The 13,817-nt window shown below is 46.0% G+C and overlaps 1 protein-coding gene across 1 annotated transcript in view; it reads left to right on the top strand.

Annotated features, from left to right (window-relative positions):
- Positions 1-2,266: 2,266 nt before the first annotated feature.
- The window catches only part of HSDL2 (hydroxysteroid dehydrogenase like 2), a 108,193-nt gene continuing 96,642 nt past the window's right edge, over positions 2,267-13,817 (top strand). Inside the window, exons 1-4 of the mRNA XM_063914715.1 lie at positions 2,267-2,383; positions 2,578-2,673; positions 8,145-8,308; positions 10,008-10,106. Coding sequence (XP_063770785.1) covers positions 2,657-2,673; positions 8,145-8,308; positions 10,008-10,106 — 280 coding nt within the window. The 5' untranslated portion in view covers positions 2,267-2,383; positions 2,578-2,656. The remainder of the gene's footprint in view (positions 2,384-2,577; positions 2,674-8,144; positions 8,309-10,007; positions 10,107-13,817) is intronic.

A 13,817-nucleotide genomic window follows, 5' to 3' on the forward strand; every position in this document is an offset into this window, starting at 1 on the left:
GTGTTAATTGTGTGTGTGTGGAACAGTGTCAGTGTGTGTAAATTTTTGCAGTCCAGTGTGTGTGTGGGGGAGAGGAAAGTATGAGAATGTGTGTGTGTGTGTGTGTGTGTGTAGTCTGAGTGGGTGTGTGTAGGATTTGGGGGTGGCCAGTCTGTGTGTGTGTAATCAGTGTGTGTGGGATGTACTAATGGCCATTTACCGAAGAGAGATATGTATTAAACCACGGGCACTGAGATGCCCTTCTTACTCACCATCCAGCTGGGTGGGCGAGCCGGGCGGGTGGAAAGCCAGCAGCAGGGGCAGCATGCCAGATATCAGCAGCCGAGGGTGGGGGCTGTAATGCACATGCGGAGCCCAAAGCCGGAGATCAGCAGCATGCTGACCGGCAATAAGCAGCTTCTGCTTCCGCGTTCAACATGCTGCTGATCTCCGGCTTTGGGCTACGCAGGGTTCGGGGGATGGGTGTCCTCTGCCGGTGTACTGCAGCTCCGGGGGTGCGGGCTCCGGAGGCTTTCAGCACTGTTGAATATCCAGCTGCCCCAAGTATGTAAAGCCCGCACCCTCTGCAGCTGATATCCGGCATGCTGCTGCTGGATGTCCCCCCGCCCGGCTCGGCCACACAGCTGTATGGTGAGAAGGGCATCTCAGTTCCTGAGGTTTAACACATATGCCTCAGAAAATGGCCTCTGCGGTAAACGATACTAATGCTTACCGTGACAGTAACAGCGGGGAGGAAGGCGCACATCGGGATCCTGCAGCATGAAACAAGAACCCCTTCGGAGCGCAGCAGGCCACACTGAAAAGGGTGCATACCCGGTGCGGTGCTCTGCATCCCGGGTGGTGCCGAAGATGTGGAGTGTCGGAGGTGGCAGAAGCGCCGCAGCTTGGGGTGAGAAACCGCTGCAGCCCTTCCGCTGCTAAACTCTGCAATTAGTCTATTAAGGGGGTGGGCTCCCCTCATCATAGTGCCCCACAGGCCATGTTAATTCTGGGGGTAGGATCCCCTAACTCTATAATGGGAATTTTGGCTCATATCATGTGCTGTAACGTGAATTTTGGCTAATACCGTGTGCTATAATGTGAATTTCGGCTCATACTATGTGGGGTAATGTGAATTTTGGCTCATTCCGTGTGCTGTAATGTGAATTTCGGCTCATACCGTGTGCTGTAATGTGAATTTCTGCTCATACCATGTGGGGAAATGTGAATTTCTGCTCATACCATGTGGGGAAATGTGAATTTTGGCTCATACCATGTGGAGTAATGTGAATTTTGGCTCATACCGTGTGCTATAATGTGAATTTCGGCTCATACCGTGTGCTATAACGTGAATTTTGGCTCATACCATGTGGGGTAATGTGAATTTCGGCTCATACTGTGTGCTATAATGTGAATTTCGGCTCATGCCGTGTGGGGCAATGTGAATTTCGGCTCATACTGTGTGCTATAATGTGAATTTCGGCTCATACCGTGTGCTATAATGTGAAAGGGGCACCAGTACTAGATAGTATAAGGGGTACTACTATACTGAAGGACACGCCCCTTTTGAGTGACCACGCCCCTTTTCCGGAGCGCGCGCGCCTTCGGCGCGCGCATAATTGCTATCTGCACTCTTTCATTCCACCTTCAAAAATTCAACTTCGACCACTGCACCTACATACACATACATACACACCCTGACATCTTTATATGCAGTGACACCGGTGGCGTCTGCACATACTTTCCTTTTGTATTTTTTTTTTCATTATCATTTTATTAATTTATTTTATTAAGAAAAAATTATTTATTTTTTTTTGGGGGGGGGGGCGCCATTATTGATCTTGCCCTGGGCTCCAAAAACCCTAGTTACTCCTCTGGCCACCAAATCCTGGAGAATCCAGGAAATCAGGGAGAGGTGGCAACCCTACCTGTGGCTGCATGTGACCCATTGCTGTATGTACTATAGATGCTATCAGTATGCAAACATTTTATTTTAAACATTTATAGTTTACAGAAGATTGTGCATTAGCCTATGGAGGTCACTTAAGGAATAGCCGCCCCATTCCTTCCTGGCTCAAATACTCCAGAAGCAGCCTTTTTATGTTTGCCGCACACTAGTATGTTCACAGAAACATGCAGAAAAAAATTCCACTTCTCGCAGTACAAAGAGGCCACTCCCACCAGATTTAAAATGCAGCAGTATTTTCCAGCGTCCCAAGCCTCTTTCCCAGATTACAACCCTTAGCCAATCAAATGGAGGGAGGCGGACTGAGGCGATCAGCGATTGACTGAGACGCATAGAAGCTCTCTATTAGCATAGTAGTGGGTGTGGTTGTGATCTGCGTGCTGTCAGGAACTAGCACTGTAGGTGACCGGTCATCATCTCTCCCTGACCCAGCATAAGGTATAGCGGTTGAGTTGGGCTGCACTGCAGAGCTAATCTATTATTACCTTTGTCACGGAGGCTTTTGTAAGACTACGGGTACTCGTGCAGTTGTTTTTTGACCTTTAAGCCGTGACTTTACTTGTGAACTTGTGAAATGTGGAGCAAAGGTCATCATCCATCTGTGTGATCTTTTCTAATTCATCTTATGTTAGCTTCTAGATTCCCATAACCCAGCAAGCCCCTTCATCTGTAGCAGACTTTGGAAGGAATTTGTGCTGTCTTACGTTCATCATGCTGCCAAACACAGGGTAAGCAAACACTGGTGTGGGGGGATAAATATAGGAGAGAGAATGACATTAAAAAATCCTAGTGTATGTGAGTACACCTGGCCAATAAAGCTGATTCTGATTCCAACCCAATTTCTCTTTTAGTGACAAATTTATTTTTAGTTATTATTTTCATTTAATATGGGTAGTGTACAAACAAAATCCTGTTTCATAAAGTGTAAGTCGATGTTGTAGCTGGAAGGATGAGTTGGTCTAAAAATAAAGCTGTATACTTGTAGGTGTCTTTAAGGAATTGAAGTAATTATGTGTACATGTTATGTATTATCAGAGTTTCTCAAACTCCACCATTACGGTCCAGGTTTTAGGGATATCCATGCTTGAGTTCCGAAGGGTTGATCAAAGTGACTGAGGTACTAGTCAAGTCACCTGTGCTCAAGCATGTATATACTTAAAACCTCAACTGTATTGGTGGAGTTTAGGAAACTGGTTTAAATGGTAACACATGAAAAACTGTGTCATTTACGAGTATGTAGCAAATATGCTGTGAATCTACATATCAGCAATTTGCTATGACAGTCTAGTTCAAGTTAATCAGAAAAAGCAAGTCTCTTTTCTGTAAAGGGGGTACACATGTACCGATGTGTGCTGAGCGATCTAGCACAGACCGATCAGCATGCATCTCTCTCCCCGCTCAGCACACGGTGCAACGAGCGGGGGGAGAGATGCGTGATAAGTGAGCCTAGTGTGTGTCCCACTCGGGTCGTGTGGCGATCTAGGGGGTCATTCAGAGTTGTTCACTAGCAGATTTCGGTCGCAGCGCAGCGATCAGGCAAAAAAAAGTCACTTCAGTGCATGGCGCACGCGCGTCGTACTATTACAACGAACGATGTCTAGCGAAGCTTTTCAGTCGCACTGCTGAGTGATTGACAGGAAGTGGGTGATTCTGGGTGTCAACTGACCATTTTCAGGGAGTGATTGGAAAAACGCAGGCGTGGCTGGGGAAATGTAGGCGTGGCTGGCCGAACGCAGGGCGTGTTCGTGACGTCAAAACAGGAACTGAATAGTCTGAAGTGATCGCAAGCACTGAGTAGGTCTGAAGCTACTCTGAAACTGCACAAAATTATTTTGTAGCCGCTCTGCGATCCTTTCGTTCGCACTTCTGATAAGCTAAAATACACTCCCAGAGGGAGGCGGCTTAGCGTTTGCACGGTTGCTAAAAGCAGCTAGCGAGCGAATAACTCTGAATGAGGGCCCTAGTACCGGCAATAGCGACGCGATGGGCCGCACTTAGCTATTGCTATGGGGCATACACACAGACATGTGTGCTTGATTTCTTAAGCAATCTAGTCAGATTGCTTAGAATTTAAGCACGCATCGCTACGTGCGTACCCCCCCTTAAGTTTTTGAAAATGTGCACATTTACATCTTGTTGGTAAATACTCTCTACCCCTCTATTTTTTGTAAATATTAGATTTTCAATGGTCTGATCTCTGTATTGTTGAACTATATTAACTTTGGAGAGATTTAATTAAAGAGTAGCACTTGATTAATGTACAAGCAAGTATATAATTTAATTAAGGATCCCGGCTGTCACAATACCAACGCCGGGATCCTGACTAGGGCACCATACAGCCGTCAGTATACCGGCGAGGTAGGTGATTCCCCCTCTACGGGTGTCCACGACACCCATAGAGGGAGTGTAGAGCCTGTGGCGAGCGAAGCTCACCGCCGAGCCCTCAGCGTGGTGAGCGCAGCGAGTCCGCAAGGGGCTTCATTGCGCTTGCCCCCCTGCCGGCATTCCACCGCTCGGGATGCTGATGTTGGTATACTGACCTTCGGCATCCCGTGTGGCAGGATACCATTCCGATCCCGTATCGGGGACGTGCAGTCAGGGTAGGCAGGGTTCCCTGTCATTCCCCCTGTTAAACTCCTGAGATTTTAGATAAAAAATTCTTAGAATAATACAAAGAAGATATTTGTAACATAAACATCTTTGTTTATTGGAATACTTTTTATAGTTAACACTCGCCAGCATTGTGGCGCGCCTTGGAGCTGCAGGGAGATGAGGCAGCAACAGCTGTGCCTCGGTTCTACAGTCAGGCACTACTCTTGCAGAGCTGTGGGTGGGGCCACATCATGGGCCGTAAGCTGCACAGAAAGGTAGCTAATAGAGGCATGTCTCTGAGTGTGGGGGTGTGCCTTCTGCACTGATGAACACTTGGATGTGTCATGTGACCTGGAAGTGCACTGTATTGGGAGATCAGTCAGCAGCAGCAAGAGAAGACACTGGGATGCAGGTAGGAGACTCAATGGACACTGTAGCTTAGTGTAGTGAGGGGAGAGTTTTATAATGGGATCCGGTCGGAATCCTGACACTACTCGGAATGCTGACAACGGCATCCCGAATAGGCTGACCAGCCCAGCGCCGGGATCCTGAACAAGCATCCGCTGGACCGCAGGAGAGGTAAGCTACAGGGGGAGGGCTTGGGTTAGGCTGTGTGGAGTGGGGGTTAGGTTTATAGGCAGGGGCGTAACTAGGTGTGTGCGAGAGGGGCCTCTCACACAGCGCAGAGCCCTGGGGAGCGCACCATCGCGGCACCTGTGTCCCATACTGTGTCTCGACTCCGCCTACTCCTGGCCTCTACTGCTTTCATGCTCCTACTAACTGTTCCGCCTCCACCACGTCCCTGTGCCATGTGTACAAGCTGGAACGGCTCCTGCATTTAGCGCCTCAGCCACGATCCATCCAGTCAGTGCAGTGGAGAGAATGGGCTTACCTCTCCCTCCCATTAATTAGTGCTTCAACTAACCTATTCTGTCCTGCACTTCAGCTGCGAGTCTGACTGACTGATTAGCAGCAGCGATGGAGGTAAGCTTCGGGCTGTGAGTCTGTGAGAGAACATCCACACAGCTCCAGCCTCCTCCGCTGACTAGCACTGACAGCTGAGGGCCTCAGCAGCCTCCGTGCTGCAGATCGCTGGACACGGCTACACAAGCACGTAAAAGCTGATCACCGTTGCAGACCACTACGAGTGAGTCCATAGGTACTGCAGTATTGGTCCCTGGAGAGCTCTATTGTAACAGGCACAGTGGACAATAGGACACACAGAGGAAGAGGGGTCAGGGAGTTTTATGCTCAATTGCACTTTCTACCAATTTTACTTTTTCAGTGCACTTTATGCTGCTTGTAACATGTAGTCCAGTGGTTTCCAAACTTTTTTGAATCACGGCGCCCTAGAATATCAGAATTTTTTTCACCGTACCCCTAGGCCAAAAATTTCTTATTGAGAAATTTAGAAAGAAATATTACATTAAGTAGATTGTGTTTATAGGTCATCCTTAAGGTGCATACACACGGAGAGATTTTAACTGAGAGATTTCCCTTGAACTGGCAGTAGCAGATTTTGACTAACTTTACCAGCGATTTTGACTATGAGCGATTTTGACTAACTCATTTAAGCAAGGGGATGCTTTTTCTTTTCCAGCGACCTTGTCCAAACTGACTTGCCTGGACAGTCTATTTTTAGCAGCGATAGCGACCTGTCGGGGACGCGCATCGCTATCGCTGGCTGTGTACACACAGAGTGATATGCACTAACTTTCTGAGCGATTTTGACTATATAGTCAAAATCTCTCAGCTATATCGCTCCGTGTGTATGGACCTTAAGGGTCAGTTGTGTGGTGAGGGACAAGATTTGCTTCTGTTTGTCCACATATTTTATGACTGGCAGCCACCAGCACTGGTTTTGCCTATTATATTGACCATGAATAATTTTAATTGGTCCTGGACCACCAACCCGGGGCACCCCTGCAAGTATCCTGAGGCACCCCAGGGAACCACGGCACACAGTTTGGGAACCTCTGATGTAGTCTAAATTTTGATGGTTCTTAACTTTTAAAGGTATTTGAGGTTTAATTAAGTTGCTACATTAATAAGTTTTTGCTTTTTAGCTTCAACTGGCTATATAGCTGCTACATACTACCATATTGTAGTGACATACTGTAAGTCACTTATCAGCACTGATTTGATTTTGAGACAGCAGATTCTTTTTATGCTAGGCATTCATTTTGTATGGGTATAGCTGGCAGGGCCGTTACTATGTGTGCACAGATGGTGCCTTGCCCATCGCGCATTTTTCCTGCGGGCGCACCATCTGCATCCACCCTGACTGGCCGGCTCTGGATGCGGTAACAGCTGCAGCGCTGTCTGCTGTGCACATTACAGCAGACAGCGCTGGATACACAGGTTGTGGTCCCATATGCTCCGCCCCTCTCGTCCAGCTCACTCTGATTGCCGGACTATTTAATAGGAGTTTCACTCATCCAAGAGGGAACCCGCTCCCCCCCCCACCCCCAGCTTCCGGCAGCAGTAAGTATCTGCGATCTCCAGACCAGGCGCCTGCCGTGATCCACAGCTCCGCAACAGCGGCGGGCAAGGTGACAAACTGCAAATATATGCCTGTCAGACTCCAGCAACATGGTCCCCTACCTCCTCCGTGGACAGGTGGGGCACATTCTCCTCCCTTCGGTGGCGGGGCTCCGCGAAACCTCTAAGGGCTGTAGGCAGTGAGGTGTGGTGACTAACCCAGCCTATAATGCTCAGCTGTAAACAAACAAGAAAATATTTCTAAAGTGCGCAACAAACGTTACCCTAGGCAGCCGTCACACATCACTGAGGGAACACCACATCCCACCATACAAGATACAAGTCACAAAAAGATGGATGTGTGCATAGGCGCCCTTGTAACAGAGATGCTTGAAACAGTGTTTTAGATAAAAACACGATACTTTAATACATAAAAGGATAACAAACCACAAGTAAAAATAGCACATAAAGCAATAATAGGCCAATCCCAATAGAATCTCACCCTCTGTAGGATTTGCGGTGGGCAGAGAGCCTTTTTTATGGAAAAGGCAATCCGATCCCGATGGAATTTGCGTGGCACCACCGCAAAAAGACTTATTCCATTTGGAGGTAGAGTAGGGAATCAGGTACCTTAATATATTGCCCAGTGTGTATGCTGCTGGCAACCCTCAATTTGGACTCATCGTCCAAAGCTGCATGACATCACTGTGTGATATCGCTGCCCGACCTGAGTCGGGGACACACTAGGCATTGTTGCTTGTGGAGCACATCGCCTACTGTGTACGCAACTTTACAGAGATTTTCTGATATTTGAAATGAAATTCCTTCCTCGCTTGAATCTAACATTGTTGAGATTGCTTGTTGTGAAAAATATGAGTTTGGCCATCACTGGCCATGAAGCGTAAACAGCAGTCACAGAAAAAGCTGAATAAAGAAACTGGATAACTTAGCGTAGCACTACAGCAAAAGAGGAAATTTACAGTATTCTGTGCCTAATGTCATAACAGAATGGATACATATGTTTGGTATGATGAAAAAGTACTTTTTGCAATTCCAAGATAGGTAAACACTATTTTTTTTTTGTGTGTATATAAAATAATATTTTTTATTTCTTTATTTATTACAGGAGACTTGCAGGGTGTACACTGTTTATCACTGGTGCCAGTCGTGGCATTGGAAAAGCCATTGCTTTGAAAGCTGCAAGGGATGGTGCCAATGTAGTTATAGCAGCAAAGACTGCGGAACCTCACCCCAAGCTTCCAGGAACAATTTATACAGCAGCTGAGGAAAGTATGTTCCAAAGCCTGGCTATAATATGTTTATCCACAAAATACTCCATGAGGTTATAATTCTTTATTTAAGGCACCACAAATGGTCCGCAGAGCCGTACATAGGTTGCAAACAGAGAACACAGGTCCTCAGTCAGTATGTATCACATTTGCAAGCTGTTTGCAGCAGCTTTGCAAATGCGATCCTTAGCAATGCAAATGCAGTAGGAGGATTTACACACCTCCTTGCTGTATTTGCAATCGCAGCACTGCAACCAGAGTCGCAGTCTGGGATCAAACATCGCAACCATTGGTCGCGATGGTCATTTGCGACGGTAAACTGAGTAAGCCTCAGCCTACTCAGGCTGGCCATCACAGGGTGGCTTACAAGGCTTGCGATGCAGTCCTTGGCCTCGCCACTCCCCAAAGTGGGGCAACAGGCCCACATTTCTGGCAACACCGGCCGCCTCGATCCTCCCCCAGTCAGGCAGAGGCGTTCACAATACTGTAATGCAATCGCAGGACCTGTTGTGCACATGCGAAGAACATGTCCTGCACATGTGCGGTTTCCTGATTATCGGGAAACTGCGCTGAGGATCACTCCTGCGATCCATACTGAATGAGGGCGACATTTAAGAGTATTAAAAAATGCACATACAGCAGTACTTTCCACAATACAGAATTATGCAATGGCCAGTCAACAATAAACTGACAGTGTATAAACAGAATATAGAATTGCAGATGCAGCTACTTACAAGACAGTGAGCATCAGTGATAAGTAGCATCTGGGTGAGGGAGGACAATGACGGAAGCTGTGATACAGGTGCAGTGTTAGGAAGGAAAACACTATGTTAGAGGGTCCTGCTCATGAGAGCTTACAGCCTAGAGGTAAGGTGCAGACACTAATAGGTAGCACTAGTAGGGAGTAGAGATGATAGCAAGGCAGACGGGTTAGGACAGTTGATCGGCTTAAATAAAGAGGTGAGTTTTAAAAGTACGATTACAGCCTTTTAGACTAGTGTATAATATAATAGAACATAGGAGTGTGTTCAACAGGTCAGGAGTAGAACATGAAAAAGCATGGAAGCAAAAGTGCAAAGAAGTAATTTGCATGGTAGTGAGATGGCAGTCATTGGTGGAGTGGAGGGTAAGGAAGGTAGTGTATTTAGCAATTAGTTTGGAGATTTTGGAAAGGAGGGGGTGGCTAAGGGCTTTGTAGTTCATGGTGGTGAGTTTAAATGTTGTTTCTGTAGGAGAATGATCCAATTTACCGAATGGCAGAGAGATTTGACTGAGAAAGCGGGAAATAAAGTGGGAACGTTATAAAATAGATTGAAGAGGGGTAAGTTGGATGTTGGGAAGCCCAGAGGGAAAGAGTTTACAGAAAAGGTGAAAAATGAAGTTCCTGGGGGAGTTGTAGAGGTGGTAGAAGCAAGAATGAGAGAGGGACTCAAAATGGGAATGAGTTGAGGATGACTCAGACAGTGGACTGAGCCACAGGGCAGAGTGTATTACTGTTGATTCACACATCTGCAGCAAATTTTTTTTTTTTTTTTTTTACAAAACAATTTTAGAAAAGCATTGTGTTTTGCCTTCCTATAATTAAGAATGCATTGCGCCATCATTTTGTTCTGCTCAACATATTTGGTCTACTATGTTTTAATATTAACTAAATGCTTGTGAATAGAATCTTTCTGTGGCCTTATTTTTCTTTCTTGTAGTTGAAGCTGCAGGTGGAAAGGCCTTGGCATGCATTGTTGATGTAAGAGATGAAAAGCAAATCGGGGAGGCAGTTGAAAAGGCAGTGAGCAAATTTGGAGGTACATATGTTTTACCCAGATCCTCATGCTCCTTTGGATAATGTGGCTATCAGTGTAGATGTTAAAAGCCCATCTTCAGTAAGTGTCAAGCAGCTTAAATTAAATGTCACATGTAATATATGCGTAATCACTTATGTATAATATATATATATATAGCCCAAAGAATGTTTGTAACACTTTAGTGTGTTGACTTATTCTATGCAAAATATAAATATTTTTATTTGTAACTGCAATAACGAGTATACATCACAGTAGGTAGATATAACATACAGAAAACAGAAAAAAGTATATTTTATCTCAAAGCTTTCATTCCCAAGATCAGCCTATTGGGGATGAATGAATACAAGAAGCACCCTGAGTGTACAGTGCTTGATAATGAAACAATAGAAGAGAAAAAACCCCTGCTGTTTTTGTATTATTTTTAAGAAATTGGTGTCCAAACCCCACCAATGGAGAACATGTCCTTTCTGGGGAGGTGCACCAGGGTGATTGGGGTTTTTGGGAGGGGAAGGAAAACAAGGGGAGGAGAGGTGTTATGGGTCTCCTATGAACTTCAGGGGTCACCATTATGACCTAGTGTTGTAGGCAGTTCGATATGATAAATGGGAGCCGGTGGCGAAGATTGAACATGAAGAGATTTTATGGAACTATTTTCCTGTCATATAAGAAACTGGTTGTATATTCCATGGAAGATGTGGGCTATGTTCTGGTTATAACTGTGTTCATGGAAGTGTGTGTGTGTGTGTGTGTGTTTTCCCATGCAAATGGACTTCTTAAGTAATTGACCAGATGGAAATTAGTGTGGTTAGGGAGATTTTTGGGGACCTGTATGGTGGTGATCAGTTAAACAGTCCTAATAACTTATCCCAAAAGCCAGTCAGAACCGGGCAGTTCCACCATATATGTAAAAAGGAACACCTCTGACTGCAGTTCTTCCAACACATTTCAGAGATTAAGGTTTCCCAAGTCCAGTTCTCAGGGACCCATAATATTGCTCCTAGTTGGTGCTCAGGTGTATTAATTACTGGCTAACTTATTTTAAACGGTCCACAGGTGGAGCTTATTATTATAATTGTGATCCTGAGGAGAGCTGTACTTGACCATCCTTCCCCATCCAGCAAGATCCTTAGGTCTTGTTCCCATGCCTGTTCAAATGGTTCTATCGTCACGGCTATGTGAAACATAATGTGGTACAATAGGGAAGTAGAAAATGTGTTTTGGTTTCTGTTATGAGGATTTAGTTTTGACTTTGATGAAGCCATTAAGTTGCATATAATAAAACTGGTAGGAAGCGGAAATGTATAATTCACACAGTCCTGCAAAGAAGTTTGGGGTTAATTTATCAATGATATGTAAGAATTTGTTTTTCAAATTCAATGTTGCGTAAATTGCCATGCATCCGAAAAGGAAGAGTTGGTGCTTCCAAAATGGAGTTAGTGGGGAAAGATACGCTTTCAGTATCAGTTGTTTAGTTTGTCCCAAATGTCCATTGGGAAGTGAATGGTGGAAATTAAGTATGCTTGGGTTTCTGGGAGTCGAGGCACAAAGTGAACTCACTAATCCATTACATAGCCTCAATTTCTATACATTTTGTTGTTCCCTGGTTAGTGTGCCAGAAGTATACGTGAACATAATGAGTGCCAAAAGGTAAAAGGCAAAACCAAGTTGGTACAGAGTGTTTAAAAAAATAAAATAAAAAGTAACTGAAACTTTCTTTTCCATCCTCACACATTGCTCGTGGTGTTCCAGGGTCTGCTGGAACATCCTTTCTCTTACGTCCTATAGGATGCTGGGGACTCCATAAGGACCATGTGGTACAGACGGGCTCCGCAGGAGACATGGGCACTATAAAGAACTTTAGAATGGGTGTGCACTGGCACCTCCCTCTATGCCCCTCCTCCAGACCTCAGTTAGTTCCTGTGCCCAGAGGAGACTGGGTGCATTACAGGGAGCTCTCCTGAGTTTCTCTGAAAAATAATTTTGTTAGGTTTTTTATTTTCAGGGAGCACTGCTGGCAACAGGCTCCCTGCATCGTGGGACTGAGGAGAGAGAAGCAGACCTACTTAAGTGATAGGCTCTGCTTCTTAGGCTACTGGACACCATTAGCTCCAGAGGGAGTCGGAACGCAGGTCTCCCCTCGCCGTTTGTCCCAGAGCCGCGCCGCCGTCCTCCTCATAGAGACGGAAGACAGAATCCGGGTGAGTATAAGAATAAAGAAGACTTCAAAGGTGGCAGAAAACTTCAGATCTTCCCTGAGGTAAGCCATTGCTCCCACACACAACACACACTGCTGGCACTGATGGCTGCAGGGGGGCGCCCTGGGCAGCAATATAAACCTCTAGGACTGGCAAATACATGTATATAGGCTGCGGAGGCAGTAGATATAAAAATCCCCCGCCAGTATTACAAAAATTGAGCGGGACCAAAGCCCGCCGCTGGAGGGGGTGGAGTTTGATCCCACAGCACTAACCAGCGCCATTTTCTCCACAGAGCACTGCAGAGAAGCTGGTTCCCCGGACTCTTCCCTGCTGAACACGGTGACACAGGGCAGAAAAGAGGGGGGGGGGGCACTTGTAAGGCGCAGTGAGTGTATTATACAGATAATTATATATATATATAAGCACTATATTATCTGGGAATTTGTTTCCAGTGTCAGTTGGCGCTGGGTGTGTGCTGGCATACTCTCTCTCTGTCTCTCCAAAGGGCCTTATTGGGGAACTGTCTCCATATAAATATATCCCTGTGTGTGTGGGGGTGTCGGTACGAGTGTGTCGGCATGTCTGAAGCAGAAGGCTCATCTAAGGAGGAGGTGGAGCAGATGATTGTGGTGTCTCCGTCGTCAACGCCGACACCTGATTGGTTGGACATGTGGAATGTTTTAAATGCAAATGTGACCTTATTACATGAGAGGATGGACAAAGCAGAGTCCAGGGAAAAAGCAGGGAGTCAATCCATGGCTTTGACTGTGTCCCAGGGCCCTTCAGGGTCTCAAAAACGTTCTCTATCCCAAATAGCAGACACTGATACCGACACGGATTCTGACTCCAGTGTCGACTACGATGATGCGAGGTTACACCCAAGGGTGGCCAAAAGTGTTCATTATATTATTATTGCAATAAAAGATGTTTTGCATATCACAGATGACCCCTCTGTCCCTGACAAGAGGGTACACATGTTTAAGGAAAATAAACCAGAGGTAACCTGTCTCCCATCTCATGAGCTGAACGCGTTATTTGAAAAAGCTTGGGAACCTCCAGACAAAAAAATGCAGATTCCCAAGAGGATTCTTATGGCGTATCCTTTCCCTGCACAGGACAGGGTGCAGTGGGAATCCTCGCCCAGGGTGGACAAGGCTGTAACGCGCTTGTCCAAGAAGGTGGCGCTACCGTCTCCAGACACTGCAGCCCTCAAGGATCCTGCTGATCGCAGACAGGAAACTACCTTAAAATCTATTTATACGCATACGGGTGCTCTACTCAGACCAGCAATAGCATCGGCATGGGTATGTAGCGCAGTTGCAGCTTGGACAGATACCTTGTCAGCTGACATTGATACCCTAGATAGGGATACCATTTTATTGACCTTAGGTCACATTAAAAACGCAGTCTTATATATGAGAGACGCTCAAAGAGACGTTGGGCTGCTAGGTTCGAGAGCCAACGCCATGGCGATTTCTGCTAGGCGAGCCCTGTGGACCCGCCAATGGACGGG

The sequence above is a fragment of the Pseudophryne corroboree genome, chromosome 1, assembly GCF_028390025.1.
Source record: "Pseudophryne corroboree isolate aPseCor3 chromosome 1, aPseCor3.hap2, whole genome shotgun sequence".
Lineage (NCBI taxonomy): Eukaryota > Metazoa > Chordata > Amphibia > Anura > Myobatrachidae > Pseudophryne > Pseudophryne corroboree.